The sequence below is a fragment of the Lepisma saccharinum genome, chromosome 4 (assembly GCF_977018435.1).
Source record: "Lepisma saccharinum chromosome 4, izLepSacc3.1, whole genome shotgun sequence".
NCBI classification, from domain to species: Eukaryota; Metazoa; Arthropoda; class Insecta; order Zygentoma; family Lepismatidae; genus Lepisma; species Lepisma saccharinum.
This window is the reverse complement of record NC_139232.1, coordinates 75,297,002-75,322,574: the sequence shown is the minus strand read 5'-3', so window position 1 is coordinate 75,322,574 and position 25,573 is coordinate 75,297,002. Positions and strand designations below refer to the sequence as shown.

Below are 25,573 nucleotides of genomic sequence, written 5' to 3'. Positions count from 1 at the left end.
GAAGATGCAGCTAAAAAGTCTGCGAAAATTCTAATTTTTTCACTGTCTGGTGAGTGTTTCCTTTGTCCTTGTTTGCTTTTTATTTAGCCCATTTGTCCCTCCTTTCGGTTATATATATATATATATATATATATATACGGTTATATATATATATATATATATATATATATATATATATATATATATATATATAAAGGAAGGAGGGCTACAAGGGCAAAATAACAAGTGAAAGAGGAAACACTCACCTACAAAGATTTCCTGTGTCTGGTGAGTGTTTCCTCTTTCACTTGTTATATATACACCGTGTGTCCAATTCCTTGCGAGGCCGAGAGATCAGGAGTAGTGCGGAGGGTGGTGCTAGTGGAGATGCCGACATTTTCAACCAGTAACGTCTCGCTTAAGTTTACCCTCGAAAGCATTTTGCTTTGCTCGGAATCATTTGGAGGTTTTGAATGTGCAACACTGTATCAAGATTACATTGCAGACTAATCCGTTAAAAGCCAATGGTTTTCGTGACCATTGTTTGCAATCTGAAAGCTCCGAGCTTGAGTTGTTCTTTCCTTCGCGACTACAGTGCCGTAGACACTAGACAGAGCTGCGAATGGAATGAGGAACAGATATTGAACCAACAGCTTGTTAATTTCGTACTGGAGGAAAGAGTGTGGTTTTTGGTTTCTTGCCATGCTACGTCTTTGTGTAATTGCAGTGTGTGTGCGTGTTGTGTTAAGTGAGGTGATTGAAATGCCAGCCGCAGAGTTCACATTAGAACAAAGAATTTTTATGGATGACACTTACGTGAATACAGACTCGTGTCGAGATAGACATGTGTAGGAAATTCCCTGGCGTTTCACCTCCAGGTAGAGAGACGGTTAGACGCCTTGTCCTTACATCACGAGAAACTGGATCGTTAAATTTTAGAACCCCTAAGTAAAAACGACTGATTCTAACCAAACAAAAACTCAACGAATTTGGGGCAGCGTTAGAACGCTCTCAAAACAAACCTCTACGCTGTGTTTGACAGGAGGCATATACAGTCACTAAGGTACTAAAATTAAAGCCATACAGAGTCTCTATAGTGCAAGAATTACGACCCCCTGACAATGTAAGTCGAGTTAATTTCTGTAATTGGGTTTTGCAGAATATTGTTGATGGTATTGTTGATCCACAGCTAATCATTTTTTTGGATGAGGCATGGTTTCATTTGCGTGGTCATGTTTGTTCACAGAACAATAGATACTGGAGCACAGAAAATCCCAGATTAATAAACAAAGTTCCGTTGCATGATACAAAAATTGGTGTGTGGTGTGCTGTAATTGCAAAAATAATAATAGGGCCTATATTTTTTGAATACACGATAAATTCAGAGAGGTATTATTTGTGCTGAACCTTAAAAAATAGTCTACCGAAATAACCCTCATAGGATCGACGAACTAAAGGACAATGTAAGGGCAGAACTTGGAAGAATTATGGAAGAAGAATTTTTGCGTGTGAATCAAAATTTGATCAAACGATGCCAGGAATGTGAATGTAAGTGGACATCACTTTGAACAACTCTTATAACACAGGTTAGTACTTGTTTTGCAATATTAATATAAATATCTGGATGCAAAAGACATGCCCATAAAAATAAGTGGGACATTACTGGTCGAAAATGTCTGCATCTCTGCTAGCACCGCTTGCCACACTTCTCCCGATCTCTCGGCCTCGCAAGGTATTGGATGCACTGTAGTAGGGTGGATCAAATGAAAACGGAACAGGGGCCACAGAATGAAATCAACAAGGTTTATTTCAAACATTAATCTCCAAAGTTACACAAGCACTTGTCCCACTATTTATTTATTTATTTATTTATTTATTTAATAGAAGATTCCAAATACAGCGTTAGCCATTTTACATTGGAACGTTTTTACAGAACATAAGGACAAAAAAATAATAACATGATACATGAAAAATATTAACATAAAAAAAAATTACATGTGGTTAAGAGACTTACATATTTCTTGCTAACTTTCTTCTAAAACTGTCCAGATTTTCAAAAATGTCTATTTGGCTTCCTAGATTATTATATTCACTGGGCAGTCTATGGAACAAAGAGCGCTGGATGAGGCACAATCTCGGCTTCTGAGAGGCAAAAAGTTGAGTGCTTCTTGTTGAGCGGGCAGGCACACGAAAGTGAATTTCCTGAAGAAGGCGGTCACTTCTGATGTTGCCATTCACTATTTTATGTAGAAATATATGGTCAGCCTGTATATGTCTCTCTTGTGGAGTTTGGATATTTAACATTTGCAGGAGGATGGACTTTTGCAAGTGTTTTGTGGACGGAATTCGGTGTCGAACAATGGCCAGGAAGAAATTTAGGACGGAATTAAGTCTATCTGAACTTGAGGGGCATGCCATAGACCAGATCGGAGAACAGTATTCAATTTTAGGTGACACAAAAGATTTGTAAAAGGTGCCGAGGGCAGTCAAGTTGTTTATTTCCGTGAAACGGTAAAGACGACCCAGCATACGCATTGAACCCTTTTTGACTGTAGAGATGTGCTCAGAAAAGGAAAGTTTCTCGTCAAATATGACGCCCAGGTCCTTTTGTGCGGCAACTCTTTGAACACAATTATTTCTTATGAAATATTTAGTATTAAATGTGTTTTTCTTTAAGGAGAAGGTCATCATGGTACATTTTTGAGGGTTGAGTTTTAAGTTCCATAATTCACACCACTTTATTAGAGAATCTAAATTCTTTTGCAGAAGTGTCATGTCACTGAAATTGGAGATTTTACTATATATTTTGCAATCGTCAGCGAACAAGAGAAGGTTCTTGCATGACTCGGAAAGATATTCTGGAAGATCATCAAGGTACAGGATGAAGAGAAGAGGTCCAAGAACACTGCCTTGAGGTACACCAGAAGATACAGCTTGATAAGAAGAAGACATTTCGGAAAGAACAACTTTTTGTTGTCTGTTTTGGAGGTAGTGCTTGAGCAGAGAGAGAAAGTTTCCATGAATATTGAAACAGTGGGATAATTTATGAAGCAGGAAATTGTGGTTTATAGAGTCAAAAGCTTTCGAAAAATCCAGATATATTACATCCAGTTGAGAGTTTTCAGATATAGAGTTGATAGCGTCAGATAATAAAATGCTTAAGTTGGTTAAGCAGGAGCTGCCTGGTAAAAAGCCGTGCTGTGCTGTATTTATATATGGAGAGGTAAATTTGTAGAGTCGGTCCTTTATTATCTTTTCACAGGCGATAGAAAGTGGTGAAAGAAGGGAAATAGGCCTATAAGAAGAAACAGCACACTTGTCTCCAGATTTATATAATGGTACCACGTTAGCATTTTTCCATGAATCTGGAAATGTACCCTCGTTGAAGCATCTGTTTAATAAAATAGAGAAGGGAATAGCGAGAGAGGAAGCAGCGTTTTTTTAGGAAAATAGAAGGGATTTCATCAGGACCATTGGCGCGATTTTGAGGCATTGAAGATATTATGTGTTGCACTTCTTCTGGAGACGTGTAGAGAGACGTTAGAGAGTGACAGCCAACTGGACGGAGGTTGGGAAGGGATGAAGCCGGTGTATTCGAGGTTGTATTTATGGAGAAAAAAGAGTTAAAAAGATTAGCTTTGTCAGGGCCCTCTGCGCATACTGAGTCATGTTTTACTTTCAAAGGTATTCGGGAATTTTGCCTCCTTGAGTTGATTAGTGACCAAAAACGTTTGGGATTTGATTTGATATTGTTTGTGATGGCACCGATGTATTCCCTGTATTTGGTCTTCTGCAATTGTTTAGAGTGACGTCGTAAGTCGGTGAAAGTTTTCCGTGTGTATTCATTAGGAAAATGTTTCCAGAGATCCCAGGCCTTTTTTCGGTTTAAAAGGGCAAGCAAGAGCTCAGAGTCGAACCAGGAAGGGTATTTGCTTGATTTCGTTTTTTTGAGTGGCACATAATCCTTCATCACTGCATGAATCACATCAGTAAGCACGTCACACGCTTCGTCGACACTTCCACTCTCCAGGATTGTCCAGGGAATGGAATCCAGCGCCGAACGGATGTCACCCCAGGGTGCTTTGCGCCAAACAAGGTATTGGCGTCGAGGGGTGGAAGGTCGTTGACTTTTCAGGTGGTCCTGGAGCCAGAATACAGCATCCAGCGATTCGTGGTCCGAAGGGATGAGATTTCTCGAAGGGATAATGTGCGCTGAAGGGAGTGATGAGATAATGTAGTCCAGGTTATTGTCTTTTCGTGTATTGAACATATTGTGCTGTTGAAGTCTGAGGCCATGTATGAAGTGATCCATGAAGTACGTGTCGCTCTTGTCGTTTGTAAAGCCATGCCTGGAGTCTGTCCATGTAATTGACAGATTGAAGTCTCCGAAAAGAATTACGTCGCCCATAGAGGATGCCGACAACACAGAATCGTAGCAAGCCTCCAGAACTGCTACGGGGCAAGTTTTGTGTGGCCTGTAAAAACAACCGATGAAAAGTTTGTTTTTCTTGCCGAGAAGCACCTCAACCCACAGAATTTCACAGTCGCGATCCAGGTCACTTCGCACCACACTTTTCCATTTGTTATTTATGCAAAGCATCACTCCCCCGCCCCTTGAGCCTCGGTCTTTCCTGTATATAGTGAAATGTTTTGAAAAAGGCAGTTCGGAATCCAGTACATTGTCATTGAGCCACGTTTCGGTTATTGCAATGCAGTCCTGCTCCATAAATTCTCCCAATTCCGAAGTACAGTCAGAAAGTTTATTTTTTATGCTCTGGGCATTATGATAGTATGCACTGAATTTGTTTTCCATTGGCCTGGGGCCTGGGTTTAACTTAATGTCCCCACACAGCAGCACAAGAAAAAGAAAGTTCAAGAGCCGGTGAGGCGGGGGCTTACCTTGGCCGCTGTCCGTTGCACGTGTCTCCCTCGGCGAAGCAGAGAAAAGCGTCGGGAGGACGCCTGCCGCTGGAACAATAAAACACCTCTCACCAAGCGATGAATACCCTGCTCGTAGAACTCCTTTGGCTGAGATCGGAACCAGTTGCAAACATTGTCCATGACGTCATTGTCCGAGTGGAAGCACAGACTCTTCAATGCCTTTTTCAATGGACCAGAAATATGGAAGTCGCATGGTGATAGATCAGGGCTATATGGTGGGTGTTCCAACACTGTCCGCACAAACGTCGCCAACGTGTGTTTTGTAACAGCTGACGTATGTGGCTGCACATTGTCATGCAGCAAAACCACTCCAGAAACAACAGGCCAGGCCATTTGGCCTTGATTGCTGTGTGCAAACAGTGGAGGGTACTGCAGTAACAAGCAGCGTTCATTGATTGACTATGGTCCAGGAACTCAAGGAGAAGGGGTCCTTCATGATCGAAAAAACATGTCAGCATCACTTTGCCACTACTCTGCACCATCTTGGACTTCTTCGGTGGTGGAGAGCTCGGATGTCTCCACTGTTGGCTTTGTCGTTTCCTTTGGGTTGGAAGTGGTGGCACCAAGATTCATCACCTCCCACAACCCGTTGCAGGAAAATGTCCTCGGCACGATATCTCAAAAGATGCTACATAGACAATCCCATATGGAGCTCTTCTTTGCTGGCAAAAATTCCACCACAGCAGGTGAAGCACTGACTGACTGACTGACTGCCTGCATGACTTCTCGGACAATACTGCAGCCCGACCACCTATGCATAACGCGTGCTCAAGTGTGACTATCTAGGGCGAGTCCATTATGCAGTAGGGGTTTCCTTCCTTACTTCCCGCTCTACCTCTACACAGGGTTGTTGCCACACACTGGTACATATTATGTACATATTAGATATTTTGTGTAATTTAGATATAATCTTGACAATTTTATTTAACAAAATATTCACTATCTAGAAGTAATTAACTTAATTAGTTTCTATGAAATTATTTTGTCTTATAATTATGAGGAGCATCTGTTTATCTTTATTGCTATTATTATTTGTAGGCGAATTTCTTGTTCAAGAAGCTCGTGAAATTATCAAAGGAGTTAAGGTCAAGGAACTGGGAGATTGTGGACCACACAAAGAACAGGATTGATGTCTTCAAGAGGACTATGCCATTAATTACAAACTTAAAGAATCCAGCAATGAGAGTGCGTCACTGGAAACAGGTACAGGAGGCTACTGAAAGGTAAGTCTCATACAGAAAACACGGGAATGATCACCATTCGGCATCTGCAATATACACTCCTGTTCATATAAGCTAAACATCTAAGAGTGTCATTATGAATTAAGCAAGGGTATACATTTATTCATTTCATTGACATGTGAACACTGGTGACAATTGTTTGCAATTGAAAGAAGTAATAACTGAACTAGCTACATGAAATAGCTTGTGACATACAGATGATATACGAGGCCTGTTTTCTGTTAACTGTAATTAAAATCAGTGGAAGCCCACAAAAAACAACAACAACAATAATAATGTGAAAAGGAAGAAAGATAAGGGAAAGGGTGAAATTCAAATGCACAAAAGGAATAAATAAATCATCAATTATTGAAATAACAACAGGAACAAGTAATATTATGTAATCCTATGAGAAAAATCAAGACATGTGCAGTCTTTTGTGGATAAACTACCTTTCTTTGTGGGCGAGATGTAGAGATGGTGGTAATTACCTCCTGCCTCTCAGGTTCAATGAATGTTTAATGTTAAACACCAGAAGGGACAATCTCTGTTTACCCTCTTAATTGGTGATTTATGACTATATATATATATATATATATATATATATATATATATATATATATATATTACATTAATAAATATATACTTATTGAATATATGAATATCCACAGTGGCGAAGCCTCATAAGAGATAAGAGAAGGTCCAGAGATCTATATTACGGAATATTTTATTACTTATAATTCCATTAAACGGTGCTTAATACATGAAAACTGAAAATTTGGGTCTTATGATAAATACCACAAATTTCCACCCCTGCCTGGTAATTGATCTTCACATCCAGTTAAGCATGATGGTATTGAGGCATTCCTTTAATGATTAGTAACATAACTGAAAATGCACTACTTTTAAAAAGGTGCGAAGTACATGTGCAAACGTATTGAGAAAATCCGTGTTTCTGAAGCTCTCTCATCGATGTGTTAAAAAGAAAGTTGCCCGTGGCCATGTTCTCATTTACCATTTCATCATTTTATAAATCTTAGTATAATTTTAACAAAAACGTCGCATACTAAAGAAGAATTACATAAATGAAAGAGTTAAGAGGAAATAATTTAAAGATAGATTTAGTTTACTTTACTTCACTTTTCTACCATTTTTGCTGATTGCGAAGGTAGTCGATGAGATTGGGGCAATATGGTATATTTTATTTTGTAAGCGCTATATTTTTCATATTTCAACATATAAGACATTTCTGATTCTGAAATGGCGTAACAAAACGATTCTTTCACCTTTTACTGATATTTTCAAATCCCAGACTGCTATTCAAAGATTAAGATTAAGAAATGAAACTATCAGTAATTTTAGAGTATTTCTAGGTTAAAGTTTTGCCACTAAAGCTTTCAAATATAGTGCATGGTTAGAGAGGGCTGAGGTGTCAAATATGGGGCAAGTTGCCATGCTACGCCAACAGCTTTAATATTAGATATTTTAATCTGTAATTATCGTAGTAGCTAGGTACTTGGTATTGCATTTGAATGAAATCAGTCTTTTCAGATCAATGGCCCCTCTTAGATGTTTCAGATTTGAGAGAAGAACCTAAGACAGAAGTCGATTCCCCCCCCCCCCATACTCCCTAACCCCGAAAAGTCTAAAATATCAATCATGCTGTGACCTTGCTACCTAAAACTAACCTCCCAACGTAAAAATAAATCATCCGTGAACATAAGAATGAACGGTGTTACTTCTCTCTGAGGTCTAGAACTAAGCCATCAGCCCTAAACATGAAGTTTAAAATAAGACAGTAAACTTTTAATAAATCTAAATGGCCAAGAGTTAAAAGTTCCTTCCTTCCCACGAGAGGAGGTGGTTCACACACTCCGAAGTTTGCAGCTTTAAGTAAAGCCTTAAAGGACAGAACTGATGGCGTAGCAGAACGATACTTGTCTGTCTCTAGTCTCGTCTTTTTATGTCTTTCACACAGAAAATACAAATTAATAAATAAAATGTAAGTAAAACTTACCAATCTCTTGATTCTATTTCAGGGGACTAATTGCAGTACACTCATGCGTGATCTTGCAGTCGGACTACTTTCTGCAAATGATTTATATTTATATGTATATAAACTATATACACACACACAATTATATCGCTTGGTGTGGAAGGAAATCCAAACTTATCACTACAATTTGCAGAGTAAATGCCAAAACACACCTTCTGCGGTTATTCTACTCTGAACAATGACCGGGTCGTCTGACCAAGTCTAAATTTGGAAAGGGAAGAGGAGATTAGCCTAGGCTTGAATTTCCAAGAACTTACCTTTTCTCATGGCTGATGACCTTTTTGACAACAAGGGGACCTTAAAGAAAGCTTGTGTACGGAAAGTGCACCGGAAGATTTAAAGTTAAGCTGTCCTCTATGCCCCTCCCCAGTGCATTGTTATATGGGAGCGCACTTGTAGGTACAAAACCTGATAAGGTTCAAAGCAAAACTGGAAACAGAAACAGCGAATTCGTATGGGGTACTTGACTGCGATATCACGTGATTCTTGTTGTTAACGGAAACTTGAGTGTTCGTTGTTAACGGAAACTTGAGTGCTCATTCACAAATATAGTGCAAAAATGTTTTTCCAAATATTCTTCACAACCAAGATAAGTTGAAATATATGTAGTCTCATTTTTTAGGGCGTGACTGGAGGGAGGGGGAGCAAAAATACAATCTTGCCCCTCCTCTGTGGCTTCTTAACATCAGGCAATACTGAAAGCACTTGTGGGTAGAGGTGGAACAACCAAGGCAGGAACTTCCATTTCTTGGCCATTTAGATTTATTAAAAGTTTACTGTTTGTTTTAAACGTCATGTTCAGGGCTGATGGCTTAGTTTTAGACCTCAGAGAGAGGTAACGCCATTTATTCTTATGTTCATATGATTTTGTTTTTTAACCCGTGCTAATAGCACAGTGCCATGTAGGCACATTTCGATCTCGGACATTTTGGAGGTGATGTGATCAGCACCATGCTCCAGCTGCATTTACCCCCCAGGGTTGCCCCCAGGTACCCATTCATTTTAGGCTGGTTGAGCCTAGGATCTGCTTTTTGCGGGGATAAGGCTGGAATAATTCCATCCTTAGATCACCCACCACGGAAATTAAACCCGAGTCTCTATGTTGTCTTGCCTTCGTCTCGAATTTTTTCCCACCTTCACCTTTTACCTAGAAGGCTCAAGCTCCACCGGCCCCATTGGTTCGGAGCCCTTGCATCCATGGGATGTAGTTGAAGATGGAAAAGAGATTTTAAATTAGGCTTCTCTCTGCCCCCTTCCCATCGGGGTACCCAGGGTTTATTGTTTCACACCAACCACATCTGTCCATAAAATCGAAGCAGGGAATTTCTAAGGGGATAATTCCACCTTACACTTAATTTGCGGAGACGTGGCTGTGATTCTTATCTGCACATGGATCTTTCTGTCACATACTTCTTGCTGGTATCGAATCTTGAGTCCACGTTCATTTAACTAGTGCAATAATATTTTTCCAAATTTTTTCAAAACGAAACACAAGTTGGAAAAAATATCGTCTCATTTTTAGCATTCGAACAGGGGAGGGAGGGGGGGCAGAAATACTATTTTACCCCTCCCCCCCGGTTCTGATGTCCCTGCTCTAGAGAAGAAGATAGGTGAACATATGCAGCACACATGCAAAGGTGATATAGATAGGTTGAAAATAATCGAACATGCATGGAATGAATCCCATAGAATTCAGTGGAACAACATTACAATACCACACAAAGAGCAAAATTGGAAACTATGGAAAGTCAAAGAAACAGCCTTCATAGCACTGACCCAAAACCCTATAAGTCATCCGACTGTAGAATTCAAGATAATATGGCACCCTCTCCTCAAAAATTAGAAAATAAAAATTGGAAATATCCAGCAACAAATATACTAATGAGAACTCTAAAATTTGAGAGGGTAACAAAATCTTGTAAAATGTTTGAATTGGTTCTCTGTTGTAAAATGCAAATGTTCAACATCATATTTATGTACAATTAAAACTGATATGTAATTTTCTTTGTAGAGAGTTTGATCCTCAATCTAATAATTTTACATTAGAGAAGGTGATTGAGTATGGTTTTGCAATGTACGCAGAAACCATTATGGAAATTTCAAATGCAGCAACAATGGAGTTGGCTATTGAACGGGTAAGAGTTGTAGATAATGGCATAACATATTTGTATAATTTTGGGACTTGTACATAGATAATCTAAAGAAGGAAATATAATGTGTTGTTACCTTAGATATGATATGCTTTAAATGCTTCTAAATCTCTGTCCTTTCTAGAGGGAAAATTGAGTTTCCATTATGCAAGGAATAAATTCATGGGTTCATTGGTTTATCATGGATTACTGAAACTGTTACCCATCAAGCATATCTATCAATAGAATGCAGTTTTAGTGCAAAATTCTTCATTTCGTTATTATTTTTATGAATGGAAAGGTATAATTCATATATGTAGTGGATAAAAGGAAGGAGGGTCACAAAGACTTAATAAGTAAAAAACTCACCAGACACAAAAGAAATCCAAATTTTTATTGTATGAACCGCATCATTAGTGGTAAAAAAAATGGAAATGGAAGTTACAGACCTGCAGTATTGTCAGGTCTGGATTGAAGATGCACAAATATGAAAAAACTCGGTTCTTTGACGAAGATTGTCAAAAATTATGAGTGGTGGGGGGGGGGGCATGGGGAGGATTTGGTGGGGGTGGTAAAGGGAGGGTTAAGGGCACTGGGTTAGAAATGGCTTTGGTTGGGAAGTTACTGGGTGGCCTTTTTCAGGCTAGGGGTTGTGGTTGGACATGACTGATATATTGATTGAGCTGATGTTTTAAATTCACTTTATGCACATTAAGGCTAATCGGAACTGGGCCTCCAGTTTAAAGTGGGATCCGAACCACTATGTGCTTCCGGCGGGTACATGACTGATATATAGGCCCTCTTTCATCCTTTACACACTAAGGTGTTGGCAGATTGGGGTAAGAGGAGGATTTTAAAAAGTAAAGTGTTTTCAGTGTACTCTGTCATATTGTATTTGTATTGTATTGCACTTTTATTCAGGGTCTAGACACTATCAGAGTATTTTGGGAAGCATTGCAGTTTGATGTAGAACCATATAAAGACAGAGGAATATATAGGTTGAAAACTGTTGATGACATTATGCAGGCACTGGAAGATAACCAAGTTTCACTGTCTGGAATGAAATCAACAAAGTAAGTACTTTTCATTTTTTTAACATGAAATTATTATGATTTTAAATCAGATGTCTTTTATTGCTAATGAGAAACTAATTGATCATTGAATTCGTAACTTAGCCTTCCCCACCATATTGTACTGTTAAAAAGATTTATATGTGTGAATAACTTTTGAAGAAATGAATAAATAGCATTATTCTAACCAAAACTAACGTGTATAAGGTAGTGGAAATATGCAAGCGAGAATTTGTCTCTATATATACTTCATTTACAGCATAATCAAAATATTTCACATGCTCCTCCTTAAAGTAGTGTCTCAATTGAACTGCACTTGTTCCAAACATTTTGAGTATATTTTTTTCATACTTGAAAGAAGATTTTGTGTGTGTTGTCAAAAGCAGCTTCAGCTGGATGGAGCCGAATCAGAGCTGCATGAGAATTTTATGTACCCTGTGTTACAAAAAATTAACATAATTAATTACAAGGTGTATGAGCATGTTGTTGAAGGAAACAGACTGGTTCTTACCTTTTTCTTAAGTTTAATGGTTGTCTGGCTTCACTTTTTCATTAAAAATATCATAATAATTCTGCACATTGCTATCTTTTGACTGGTGAGGGAATGACATACTTTCAATCCCAGACCTTGGTAGTCTTGAGAGAAATCATTTTTGTTTTCATTGGCTAGGCTACATTTCTACTGCATACCAGTGTTTGGAAGTAACTAGTTAGAAGTAACTCAGTTACAAGTAACAGTTACTTTTTTTGAAGAAATATAACTGTAACTAGTTACTTTTATAATCAAGTAGCTGTAACTGTAACAGAGAAGTAACGTTTCAACAGTTACTTTTACAGTTACTGTATGAAACTTAAATTGTTATTGTGTCATAAATTATTGACGGTTTGGCTATTTTTGTCCTGTTCGCCATTCATTTACGATTTGCCACGCTTTCTTGTCAGACGGTTGGAAGCTGAATTTGGCAAACACAGTAGTAGCCTCAAGCGATACCCTATTCCTGGAATTGCCCAAGTGGTGAGCAACAAGACATCACCTGGGCACCTACTGAAGTGATGGTCAAGACAACCTCCCCTTCCCTTTTCTCTGTCCATGGAATGTGTCTCAAAATAACATCACAAGGAATGTGAAAGTTGTCACGTGACTCATCTCTACTCATCACTGCAGAATTTTGTATTTGAATGAATGAGTGGAATAATAATAGTGCGCAGAAGATCAGTGGTGACTCATGGCTTTTTTTAGGTGTAGGAAGTTATAGTAAACAGACCAAGGAAAGGCTTCGAAATTGCATTCAGTTAAACAGGCCCTCGAATCACTTGTACTAGCCATTGCATTTAGAATATTAGCTACAAGCCTGTACCCAAGGAGGCCATGCTTCTCTAACCATGAAAAATATTTATATGTGATCCTAAAAATACATACGAAAATAACATTGAAAATTTTTCAGATTGTGATAGAAATTCGATTTTTCTCTTTCGTGAATGAATGGGTAGTTTTTAGAATAGGCAAGCTCTAGAAGTCTGCAGTCTGCAATATTTGGTTGTTTTAATTTTATGATCTGTGGGGGTGAGTGGGCAGTTACAGTCACTTTTCGCCACTCCCCCCCCCCCCTGTACTATGCACTCATCTACAAAGGGAAATATAATGTCTTTGCCCCCCACCTCCAGTTTTGGAACCCAATCGCTGCCACTGTTTTTTGACCATTAACAGGAGGCTACCAGACGTTCCGATACCCAAATTTTCATGGCTGTTCAATGATAAGAAAATTACAGGTTTTGATTTTTATGATTTTCATTTGCTTTATTTTACTTCGCTTTTATGCCACTTTTGGCTAATTTGTGAAGATGGAGATGAGTGATGACATGATGAAATTGATGAATGGACACTCACAAACATCTACGCTCAGGCCGGGATTCGAACCCGGGACCCCTATTGTCGTAGCATGATGGGCTAAACACTCTGCCACGGGGGCTGGAAAGAAAATTATAGGAAATTTGAAAACATGGTAATTTGCAGAATACAGCACTATTTGGATACTTGTGAGAATTGAGTGTAAATAAGAAGCACCAAACTGTACTCTGTGTGACAACCTTGGTCTGTAAGCAATTGTGTTGCTGATTGTTTGTCTGGTTGGGAAAGGGGGGTTTAGTATGAATGAAATGGGTTCAGTATTGTGTGCTTGAAAAAGTTGGAGAAAATTCGACGATTGGGAATGGCGACCAGTATGTTTTATTTGTGACCTCCAACTTTCTACTGGTTTTCTTTCATAAATTGTTCATTTCATAATCGGGGAGGATAAAGGAAAGATTAAAACAAGAGGATGGACCGGCATGTGATTGTAAAAGCTTGTCCTTTAGTCGGCATACTCTCTCTTGTTTGTGACAAGTCTGCTAGAGAAGTACAAATAAGATATCAAATATATTTGCTCTTTCCTCAAAATAAGTTCCTTTGAATTAAATTTATGTCTCCCAAGGACGCACGTTAAGAGCACTTGCCAAACACAGGGTGCTAGATGCCAGCAAAGTTCAAATTATGCTAGATATAGAACCATAATGCAAGGTTGGTATCACTGATGAGGAAACCCTCGATCGTTCCTCACTGGCCATTTAACCGAGCAACCCTCTCCCACTCCCTTCAACACCCCTTGCCGATCCCGCTGTAGGTGGAAGATCCAGGTTCCTCAGCAGCAGGGAAGAGGGAAGACTGTCGTTTTTGTCTGTCAGCTGGAGCAAGTGAGTGAAAGCAAACAGTAGCGAACCTAGTCAAATGTACGCTCATAATTTTATAACGCACATTAAACTCCTAAAAAAGTAGAAGACTGGAAATAAGTGTAAATGAACTGTAGGAAGTTCCTCACTTCCTACATGGAGGAATAACCCCTGCGGAAGATATACTTTACAGAATTCTTGTCGTGAGCGCAATAGTCCTTTATGCAATAATTCTCTAAGAAGAGTGTGTGGAACCACGAAGAGGAATAACCTAGCCAGCACACATGCTTGTTTAAATGTAATCATCTCTGGGAGGACTTGAGCGGTAAGTTATAACGCCAATCTCGGCTTCATTGATAACGTATAATTACAGGCTACTTAGTTCTCAAACAGTTGGAATTCTGTAACACTTATTATACGCATTACCCCCCCCCCCCTCTACCCCATGAAAATGAAATTTCATAGCATCCAAGTTCTTGAACATTTCAAACACGCACAGCATGCTATGCATCAGGGGCCAGTCATACACCATTTTTTGTGGCATTTATTCCAAAAAGGTACTCAAAATTTCCGAAAAATTCAGATTTAAAATCAGGGTGTTTCTGCAAGTTATGCACAAATTTTCCACAGTGGGAATTCTGTGTGAATTATTGTCACCAGTATAACAAACAACAATATTTAAATCATAATGCCCCTTTGCACTTTCCATGAGTCTTTAGGGGGGGGGGGGCTGTCTAGGATAGGTGGGCACCCATCTAGACAACAATTAATGAACAATTTATTTTTACATAGAAGAAAATAGTTTTCTTAAATCTTGTTTTAATCTCAGTAATGTATATTTTAGATCAAAGCTTTGATACATGGACATCTACGAGGGCTGCTGGAAATGTTTCTGCAATCAATATGAAAAAGACGTGAAATTCTGAGAATGGCTTTATTATTTTTCAAAGTATTCACCCTTAAGATCGATACACCTTAGCATATGCTCAAACCAATTTTGAAAGCATTTTTTCCACTGTGAAGCTGATACCTCAGAAACCGCTGTTCGGAATGTGTCAACACCACTTCAGGCAACACAAATCGCTCACCACGCATCTTATTTTTCATGTGTGGGAACAAAACACCCAAACAGTGGATTGCTGTTTAGTTTCGGGTTCGTATGAATAGATCCAAGTTTCATCCCCTGTAACGATATAGTACATCAAATTTGACTTGCCTCAATTGAGGTGGCCGCGGTGGCTCAGTCGGTAACGTGTCTGACTACCATGCTAAAGGTCCCGGGTTCGATCCCTGGCCGGTTCAAATCCGGGAACTTCTCTAACGTTGGAAGCGGCCCCGGCGCCCACCCAACATCGAATGACATGGGTACCTGGGGGAAACCCTGGGGGGGTAAAGACGGTTCACGGTCATGATGCTGATCACGTCACCCCCACTCACGACCGGATCAAGAAAGTGTGGGGTGTTACCCCCACACCCCCTATACACCTTCATGGTGTGGTGCTAAGCACAGGGGAACACTTTACCTTTTTTTTTTACCTTTACCTCAGTTGAATTGTTTGAGAATTTCTTTACACCAATTTACACGAGCCTGTTTTTGAGCTTCGGTCAAGTTGTGTGGGATCCAACGGCTTGGAAGTTTCTGTACGTTCAGATGACCATGCAAAATCGTATGTATTGCTTTCATGTCAATGTTCAAGGATGCCTGAATCTCACGGAATGTCACATGCTGATCTCTCTCAATCATTTCACGTACAGCATCAACATTACTGGCAACAACAGACGACCTTCACGAAATTCATCACTGAGAAATGTGCGACCATGCTGGAATTTGGAAAACCAATTGTACACAGTTCTATTGGATGGAGCTTCATCTTCAAAAGCCAAATGAAGTTGCTCGATGCATTGTTTCAGTGTTAAACTACATTTGAAATCATAAAAAAATCATTGCCCGAAAGTGTTCACGAGAAATTTCCATTTCTCACACGAAACTACTACTTCAAACTGCTGTGAAGAAGAAACGAATAGGCTTAAACAAACAATCAAAGATAATTTAAACATAAAAGAAGGTCTATTGTTCTGATTTTTATAATAGCGGAACACTAGCGCCACTGTTGGTGATAGTTTGCAGAAACTTTTCCAGCAGCCTTCGTACAAATCTAATTATATGCATGCTCAAACACAGTAAAATGTTAAATTTGCTGGCAAGTTGTAAGTGCCAGTGAGTTATTGCTGCTTGCAGGAATCAATAGAATCAAATGCATAAGAATTGTTCATTTTTTTTTTTAGAAATTTTATATGTATATTTGTGTTGTATATTTAGAAACTTGCACCATATATTTTATTTTGCAATTATAAAGTGATTTTAAATCGTATGGGTTTTTGTGTATTTCAGGTATGTCGAACCTTTCATACAAGAAGTAGATCAGTGGGAAAGAACTTTGTCACTTGTCTTGGAAATTGTAGAAGCATTTCTTACTGTTCAGCGTCAGTGGCTATATTTAGAGGTGTGTGTTTGGAATTTTCAGACTAATACTTGCCTAAGATTCCACTTTACTACATTTTCAAATGGTTAGCACAGTGTGCTATGATGCCAGGGCACTTAGGTTTAAATCTCAGCCTGGGCATGGGTGTTCTTTGTGAATGTCCCTTCGTCAATTTCATATCACCTATCCTCAGCATAATAACTATCCAAAAGTGGCACAAAATAACCTCATTTATTCAATCATTACATTTTCTTTCACAATATTATTCATATATCATCAATATCCAATCCTGACTTTTGACCCACCCTGCATAGTCAGAAGCAAATTACCATGGTTAGTTTTTCAAAAATACACTGAAATTCGCTCAGCTTAACCCCTATCCTGGAAAATAATCTTTCATCATGTACAGCAGTTAGCTCACGAGAAGATCCCCGAATGAGGGTGAGATGGCATGGAAGTGGGAAGGACCGGGCCATTTGTAGATTTTAGGGGTAGCAGAAAGTATTTCGCTGCGGTGAATGTCCTTTTGGAACTAGGTAGGAGTTGGTTTGTGTCAATTAGACAGAGCACGAAGCATGTTTGCAGCAACATGTTGCTTCTTTTTTTGTTTCAGTTTTGTACTGCTTATTCTGTACATTATTTTAGTCTGTATTTCAAAGACAGCAAAACCAGCATGTGTTTCTGACCCAGGGTGCACTCCCCCAACCCTAATAGTGGAGTCACCTATCACTACGTCACATCACTTCTGTTGAGGATCTTCCCCTGACCGGTCAGCTGTATAGCCTTTTGATTTTTACCATTATGCGCCTGTGTAAAGGGAAAATAAATGAATAAATTATAAGAATATTTAGAGATTTAAAAATTCCATAACAATGGTAATTTTCTCCCCAACTGCTCACATACTGGAGTGAAGAGCATATGCAGTTGGCTACTATGTATGTGCAAAAGAACCGCTATTTATAGAATTATTTAAAGTTAAAGGTGAGAAGTGCTCAAGAAGGATGAATACTCATGGGTTATGGAAGAAAGATATGACAAAAGCAATGCAAATTCAAGCATTACAATTACACTGTATTTTTCACATACTGTTTACAGGTTTACAGGTGTAGACATAAGTGGATTTTATTTTTGTGTATATGTTAATATTTTTTTTGTGAATATCTGTATGTGTTTATGACATTGCAGCAGTTATAAAACAATGTAACTATTATCTTTCTTACTTTTATAGAATATATTTTTGGGTGAAGATATAAGGAAACAGCTGCCAAAGGAAACTGCAGATTTTGATTCTGTTACTAGTGAGTGGAAATCAATCACATCAAGAATGCATAGTGATAAGAGTGTATTAGTTTTCACACATTATCCAGGTTAGTATTTTTTCTTGATGACTCAATGCTCGTTACAATAACTTTTATTATTACAAACAAAATAAGCATAAGTTTTTATTTTACCTGTGTAGAGTTGGTAGAGCAATGGCATAGTATGCCAGGTACCCAGGCTTGTGTCCTGGTCCTAAATTAAAAAGAGATGTACAATTTATAACAATAAATGGATTATATCACATTATAATTAGGAATAATATCACAAATACCCAGGCTTGAGTCCTGGTCCTAAATTAAAAAGAGATGTACAATTTATAACACAAAATGGATTATATTACATTATAATTAGGAATAATATCACAAATACCTAGGCTTGAGTCCTGGTCAGGTCTGCATTTTTTGTTAAAATTTCTACATGTGTGTCAAATCACGAGATAATTTACAACTCTACGCTGGAAGAAACCAGGCTCTGTCAATGTCGTCAGTGTTTCGAAGGCAACAGATCGATCCATTGCGGTAGCAGTGGCAGAGACATTTCCACACAGGTAAAACAGTGACGACAAAAAATCAGGTGAAGCCAGGGCTTGGCTCATCTTGTCAGGTAAGTAAAGTTAAGATAGAGTGAATGTTTATCCTTGAGAAACAAGAATATTAGATATGGAGATTTATTTTACTAATACCATGTATTTAGCATGTATTTAGACTTTTGGAAATTGATAAATGGTACAGATCAATCATGGCTTTATCAGTATTGGCTGATAGTGACTTATTGGTATATCAGTTGAATTATCAATAAGTTTACTAATCTGATACCTCCTGTGTCCAGTGATGGTGCCAGAAAAAAGTGAGTGGGATCATATTTTCTGCAGGGTACAGTTTAGTGTGCTGCATGGGCCCACTTTTGCTCACCCTCGAGCCTGCTACCAAACTTGTTCCAAGTCTCCCACCCTCGAACCTGGTGCCAAACTTGTTCCGAGTCTCCCACCCTCGAGCCTGCTACCAAACTTGTTCGAGTCTCCCACCCTCAGGCCTGCTACCAAACTTGTTCGAGTCTCCCACCCTCGAACCTGCTACAAAACTTGTTCCGAGTCTCCCACCCTCGAACCTGCTACAAAACTTGTTCCGAGTCTCCCACCCTCGAGCCTGCTACCAAACTTGTTCGAGTCTCCCACCCTCGAGCCTGGTACCAAACTTGTTCGAGTCTCCCACCGCTGAGCCTGCTGTGCTTGAGTGTACCACACTTGTAGTGGAATGATTGGCAACGACCCATATTTCAGAGCCTAATAAGCAGCACTGTCAACCTAAAACCCATACTCTATGCAATTATAATTCTAAATAATCATTCCATGTATTATTATGTGAGACTCAAATAAAGTATGTATGAAAGTATGCAATATCTATAGACAGAAACATAAAATGGAACCCCTAGATATACATGGTGGCTGACCTGCCTAATCAATTACAAATATATCACGGTGCAACAAGTACATGTACATAATTGTTCACTTACCAAAAATGATAATTATATTCTGCCAAATAATAATATGCAGTTATAACATTCAATTGAACATCATTTTAATGTGACAGTAATCATAGAAACATAAAATGTCAGCCTGGGTAGTTTCAGCTCATAATCATCTATTTCATTTTCTTGTATTATTGTATTGGTAAGATATACAAAACTGCATTTTAACATGGAGATGATGACTATGTTCATTCTAGTTTCATTCAGTCAAATAAATATGTGTACTACTTGGGTACGAGTGAATTCCACTTGATTGAGCATTTTTCGCTTGAGCGGAAGACCTATCAATTCTGTATGTCATCTAGCGTTGCCCATATCGATCTCTTGAGTGAAAAGCTCTCATTCCAGTACTCTAGTACAGTTACATTTTGTATACTCCTAAACATTATGCAGAAATTAACATCTGAACTAAAAGAGTATTTGTTTTAATTTTTTATATTATTTGCTTGGGGGAGGGGTCTGCTTCTGGCCTGATTACTTCCCATGTTGAAGGTAGTTGCCTCAGAACAGTTCTGACGCAAGAGGAGCACTGTTCTGATATAGCTACTATAATAATAAGTTGGACAGTATTGGAGTTGGGAAATGATTATTTAGGTTATCTATATCATGATAAGTATAAAATGCTAGTCTAAAATTTTCCATTTTTAGGTTTACTTCGAAAATTAAATTTAATGAATGAGAGGCTGGAGAATATTCAGAGATCACTGGAAATGTACTTGGAAACAAAGAGGCATGTCTTCCCAAGATTTTATTTTATCTCTAATGATGATTTGCTTGCTATACTTGGTCAGTCGAAGAGACCTGAAACTATACAACCTCACCTAAAGAAACTCTTTGATAGTGTTCATAAAATAAAAATTATGAAGGTAAGCTCTTATTTAATAACTACGGTTCAATGGTTAATTTAAAGTTGTTAAAGTGGCTGTTATTTAATCTCCTCAGGATGACTGGTACCTATATGTACCACTGTGTGTATTGTGCTCAGGACTGCTAGTACCTTTATTTTCCAGCACCATGTGGCAGCAATTAATGTGCTATTTCTTAAAAACTGCCAATGATATTTCAGTTATATTGAGTTGCAAGTATACAGACAGCAAAATAGCCTTTTTGAACATTCGTGGTGCAGAAACAACACAATAATAATAATAATAATAATAATAATAATAATAATGATGATGATGATGATGATGATGATGGTGCAAAGAAAAGTATTTTGTTTTAATGTCCTCTTTATATTTCTGTATTCTCCAGCTGCCATTTTAATGACACCATGTATAAATGTGTATGTATGATATGCATTGTTGAACAATTAATGTAGAATTGTACAATTTGTTATTCATGTTGGTAAAATTTTCATTCTGATATATTTAGATTTTTGTGTTATAACTGTAGTGAACCAAAGCTTATTGCTTTTTGTCCTTAAAAAAGTGCTACTTTGCTAAATTGATATTGCTTGGTCTTACAGGCTATTGGTAATAGAAATGCTGCAGAAGGTATGTATTCTGGAGATGGAGAGTACATCGATTTCACACGCACAGTTTTACTTGAAGGACCTGTAGAATGGTGGCTCTGTGATATAGGTGAGTAGATTAAGTGCTTTACTATCCTTCTCTACAGCCCCGTGGGCTTTGGTCTTCTTCCCAACATATCTCCAATCTTCTCTCTTCTGAACTCTTCTGTTCCATTCTCTTATGCTCATGTTCTTCAAATCCTGGATGACTTCTTCCCTCCATCTCGATTTTGTTCTCCCTCTTCTCTTCCTTGAGTAAAGTCTTATTTTATTATTTTTCTTGGCAGTTTTACTTCTCCCATTCTCTTGTCAAGGCCGTCTATGTCTTAGTGATTTTATAAATCTCACAATATCCTGTGCCTAAATTTCAGGTTATTTAGAGAAATATTAGGTTGGTAAATTGATCATATTTTTACTGATGCACAGCTATGTCTGTATCTGCCTTCACCGATTAATCTATCCGATCCATAAAAAATAGTAGTACCATGAAGTAAAGAAAATAATTTGATGAAATATTCAGTAATATTCTATTATGAATTTTAACATTGTTCTGTGCTTGGTTGATTGGCTGGTGTAGTTAACACACTTACTTTACCATTAAGTTAATCATAAAAAGAAGGTGAGATGATCATGGAGGCAGAGAGACTATGGTTTTTCGTTCAAGCTACCATCTGAGATTTCACCTGGAGTGATCAGGAAAAAACAGAAAATTCTCAGCCAGGATGGAATAGAACTTGTGACATCCTGAATATGACTCTGCCATTAATCTTGTAAAACATTTGGACATGTAATTCTAAAAATAATATATCCTGGCATGTTTTATCTTCAGTGAATGTATCCTAAAGTTTTACTTCCCAATATACGTGATTGTGTTTTCAATTTTTGTACTTACGATTTTGACTTTCTTCGTTCATAATTTAAAAACAAAATTATAGTAGATGTACAATTCTTCCTACTTCTCTCTTTTCTATATTTACAGAAGCAGCAATGAGAGAAACGCTGAAGGAACTCCTGAAACAGTGCATTGCAGCTCTTAAAAAAATGTTAACTAAAAGGGATAAGTGGATTAAAGAGTGGCCAGGGCAACTTTGTATTACATCTAGTCAGGTACTGAATATTTCTCTATTTTTCATTACATATATTTTAGTTTAAGACTGTTATTCAGTATCAATATAAAGTTCCCCCGTGCATATAGCACTGTGCCATGAAGGCACATTTAGGAAATGTGGGGGTAGGGCCCCACATATTCTCGATCTTGGCAATTTTGGAGGTGATGTGATCAGCACCATGCTCCAGCTGCCTTTAAACTCCCCCCTCCCTGGGTTGCCCCCAGGTACCCATTGAATTGAGGCTGGGTGAGTCCCAGAGACACTTTATGTGGGGACAAGGCTGGAAAAATTCAACCTTAGATCACCCACCCCTGAGTGGCAACTCCTTGTTTGTCTAGCTATACAATTATAACATGAACACCAAAAAGTTGAAGCTTCCAAAATTATTAAGGTATTGAATTTTTAGAACATGAACAAAGTGAAATAGTTTTCAGCAATATGTGTTTTCTTGTTTCTGTTATCTTTTATACAAACATATTTAATCTTTCATAATGCACATGTACTAAAAATACAGAGCATTCCCTGACATTCGATATGAGACTCGGCGGCAAACGGCCCGGCATCAGCGCTTGTCTTTCCCGGTGAACGGTTCTGCGACAGTCGCTAGAGTCGGCTATTAAAATTACAGTCTTCATATTGTGTACTAACCTTCACTACAGAAGGTGTTGAAAATGATGTCCCTCTGCTGCAACACATTCCTGGCATCTCCAAAGGAAATTGGCATTTACATGTGTAAGTTCGTCTACTGTAATTTTCCCGATTTCTCATACAATACTCTCTTTTTACTCACGGATGGTGTGCGGTTTGTCTTTGTATACTTTATTTTTTAGATTTCCCCATTTTTCTTTCCACTTTTATTCAGAACTGACCCTGTTACTCTAAACTTTTTTTTACGAGGTTTAATATAGTGGTCCTATGTGGAACGGGAACACCAGGAAATTTCTTTGCAAAACGTCATCGCACTTCTCCACAATTCCTCCTTCCAAAGTAACACTCGACATGATAAATTCTTTGTTGGAATGTAAACTTTTGTGGTGCCATATTAAACCACAATCTTCAACACACGGACACAACACAACACAACTTCCGAGGGAGGATTATACTGGCGTCAGTCTGCAACGTCAACAGAAAGGGAAAGAGAGCGAAAAAAACAGACTGTTGTGTGCAACTGTCACTGACCCTGTTCACCGGGAATGACAAGCGCTGACACCGGGCCGCTTGCCGCCGAGTCTCGTAGCGAATGTCAGGGAATGCTCTGTATAAATACAGTATAAATAACATTCCAGACTTTCTTCATTTTTAGAATCTCTTAATAAAATAATATGTAATAAACAAGAATTTCAACAAAATATCTTCATAGGTACTAAATTCGAATTAGGCCTCCTCGATAGCACAGTGGTAGCATCATTGCCTTGTAATCAAGGGGTCCCAGGTTCAACTCCCGGTGGAGGCACATAGTGGTTCGGATCTCACTTTAAACTGTAGGTCCAGTCCTGATTAGCCTTACTGTGCACAAAGTGGATTTAAAACATAACAACAACTCAAACTAAATTTGAATTAAATTTTAGTATGGTAAAACCTAATACTAAAACTTTTGAGATATTTATGCATTCTCCTATAATTATTTATGAGATTGTTGATTTTACTTGAATTGTCAGATGCATTCTTGAGCAAAACATTTACAAGTGTATTTATACATGACATATATTGCAGGTTCGATGGACAACTGACTGCACAAGAACTCTAATTAAGTGTAGGGCATTGGAAGCAAGGAAACCACTAAAAAAGCTTAGGAGGAAATGTGTAAGTTACTATTACTAGACTAAAGTAGGGTTCAGCTGGCAGCAGTGTATCGGTATTGGCCAGTTTCAAGATATTGAACATATCAGTTGAATTTCAATCACAGATCCTGGCCGATACTTTCTGGAGTCTGTGTGTCTTGTGTAGTCTGCAAAAATGCTGTGTGACACTTTTATGGAGTCTAAACATCCTGGAAATTATGCAAAATGTAGATTTTCTTGAATTTTGCAAGAATATTATATTAAACACATGCATTATCTGCTGTGAAATTATGAGTATTTTAAAGCAAAACTGAGACAAATTGCTTTTCTACATCTCCTAGGGAAAACTTACACATTAAAATTATAAATATCTGAACTACTTTCAGTTGTATAAATTTTCAATTATTGCCATTTGTGCTTATTGGGAATAGTATGAGCACTGGTATCAGTTCGAAGTGGCATGAGCTTAGTCTTACTAAAAAATTATTTTCATCTTGCCTTGTTTTTTTTAAAAAAAAAAAACACGATTCCAAGGAAATGACTAGCCCTTTGATCATAATTTTACCAATCATGAATTCTGGTATTTTTACTTTGTTACCATTTTCATTTCTTTATTTTTTTTATTTTTCATTATTTTTCTTTTTGATTATTTTTTTTAAATTATTATTTTTCCTTATGAATTCTCCATGCACACCCTGAACTACATTATTTTGGGGTAACAAACCTCTGGTGCATAGACATACAGCCAGCATAATTCTATCTAGGCTTTGTGTTTAGAGATTTGTTTTTTGATTGTCCCCGGTCCATTTTATCTCATCACCAGTCATCTTCATCATTGCCATTAGCCAAAACAGAAAGAAAAACAACATAAAAATAAATTAGGGATGGGCCGATATGAAATTTTGGCCGATACCGATAAAGTACCGATATAAAATTTACCGATACCAATAACCGATATTCTACCGATCCGATATAAAATTAGAAATGGTCCTTGAAGAATCTGAAATGTTAATTGATCTACTTAATAAATGTGTGTTTTGAGGTGACCACAGTGCCAAAGAAGTTGAAAATTTAGACATTTACTTTTTTAGAAAAAAGGGCATGGAGATTATCCATAAAAATTACAACAAAATGGCAGAATTTTGCACTAAATTATAAGATATTTATTGATATATCGGATCGGTAAAATAATCTGTAATTTTACCGATAAACTGATACACCGATATGCCTATATCGGCCGATACCGATAGAGTACCGATTAATCGGTCCCATCCCTAAAATAAATCAAATTCCACCTAAATGATCAAAATAATTTAGTAGTGTTGGGAAAAATTTGATGCGTGTAATTCCCTAAGGCATGTAATGTAGTCGCACAGTAATGAACTGAGAGTTCATTTGTGTAACTAATCTGCCGTAATTATTGTTATGTCATTTCCAATACTGAACAATATGATGTACTGTTAAGGTCTAACATAGACTCTCCCTTTGAGAGCCAAAACGTGCAATAGTGACCATTGGTAAAGTGAAGCATGTTCAGCATGTAGGGTCCCATTGCCCTCGCTGCTGTTTTCTGGTTTTCTATACTTGGCAAAAAAATTATATTCATCCAGCACTAGAAAAAAGAATTCTCATGTTTTACAAAACATAAAAATGTATATACTTGATATACTTGCACTTTCTCACTCTGTGTTTCTAACTTATCTCTCTCTCTCTCTCTCTCTCTCTCTCTCTCTCTCTCTCTC

The 25,573-nt window shown here is 37.9% G+C and overlaps 1 protein-coding gene across 1 annotated transcript in view; it reads left to right on the top strand.

Moving 5' to 3' along the window:
• kl-2 (dynein heavy chain 2, axonemal kl-2) overlaps nt 1–25,573 on the top strand; it is a 373,042-nt gene that overhangs the window by 144,377 nt on the left and 203,092 nt on the right. The window contains exons 27-35 of the mRNA XM_083120771.1: nt 5,959–6,143; nt 10,208–10,331; nt 11,247–11,398; nt 16,494–16,605; nt 17,813–17,951; nt 20,080–20,297; nt 20,897–21,011; nt 21,921–22,048; nt 23,764–23,853. Coding sequence (XP_082976897.1) covers nt 5,959–6,143; nt 10,208–10,331; nt 11,247–11,398; nt 16,494–16,605; nt 17,813–17,951; nt 20,080–20,297; nt 20,897–21,011; nt 21,921–22,048; nt 23,764–23,853 — 1,263 coding nt within the window. The remainder of the gene's footprint in view (nt 1–5,958; nt 6,144–10,207; nt 10,332–11,246; nt 11,399–16,493; nt 16,606–17,812; nt 17,952–20,079; nt 20,298–20,896; nt 21,012–21,920; nt 22,049–23,763; nt 23,854–25,573) is intronic.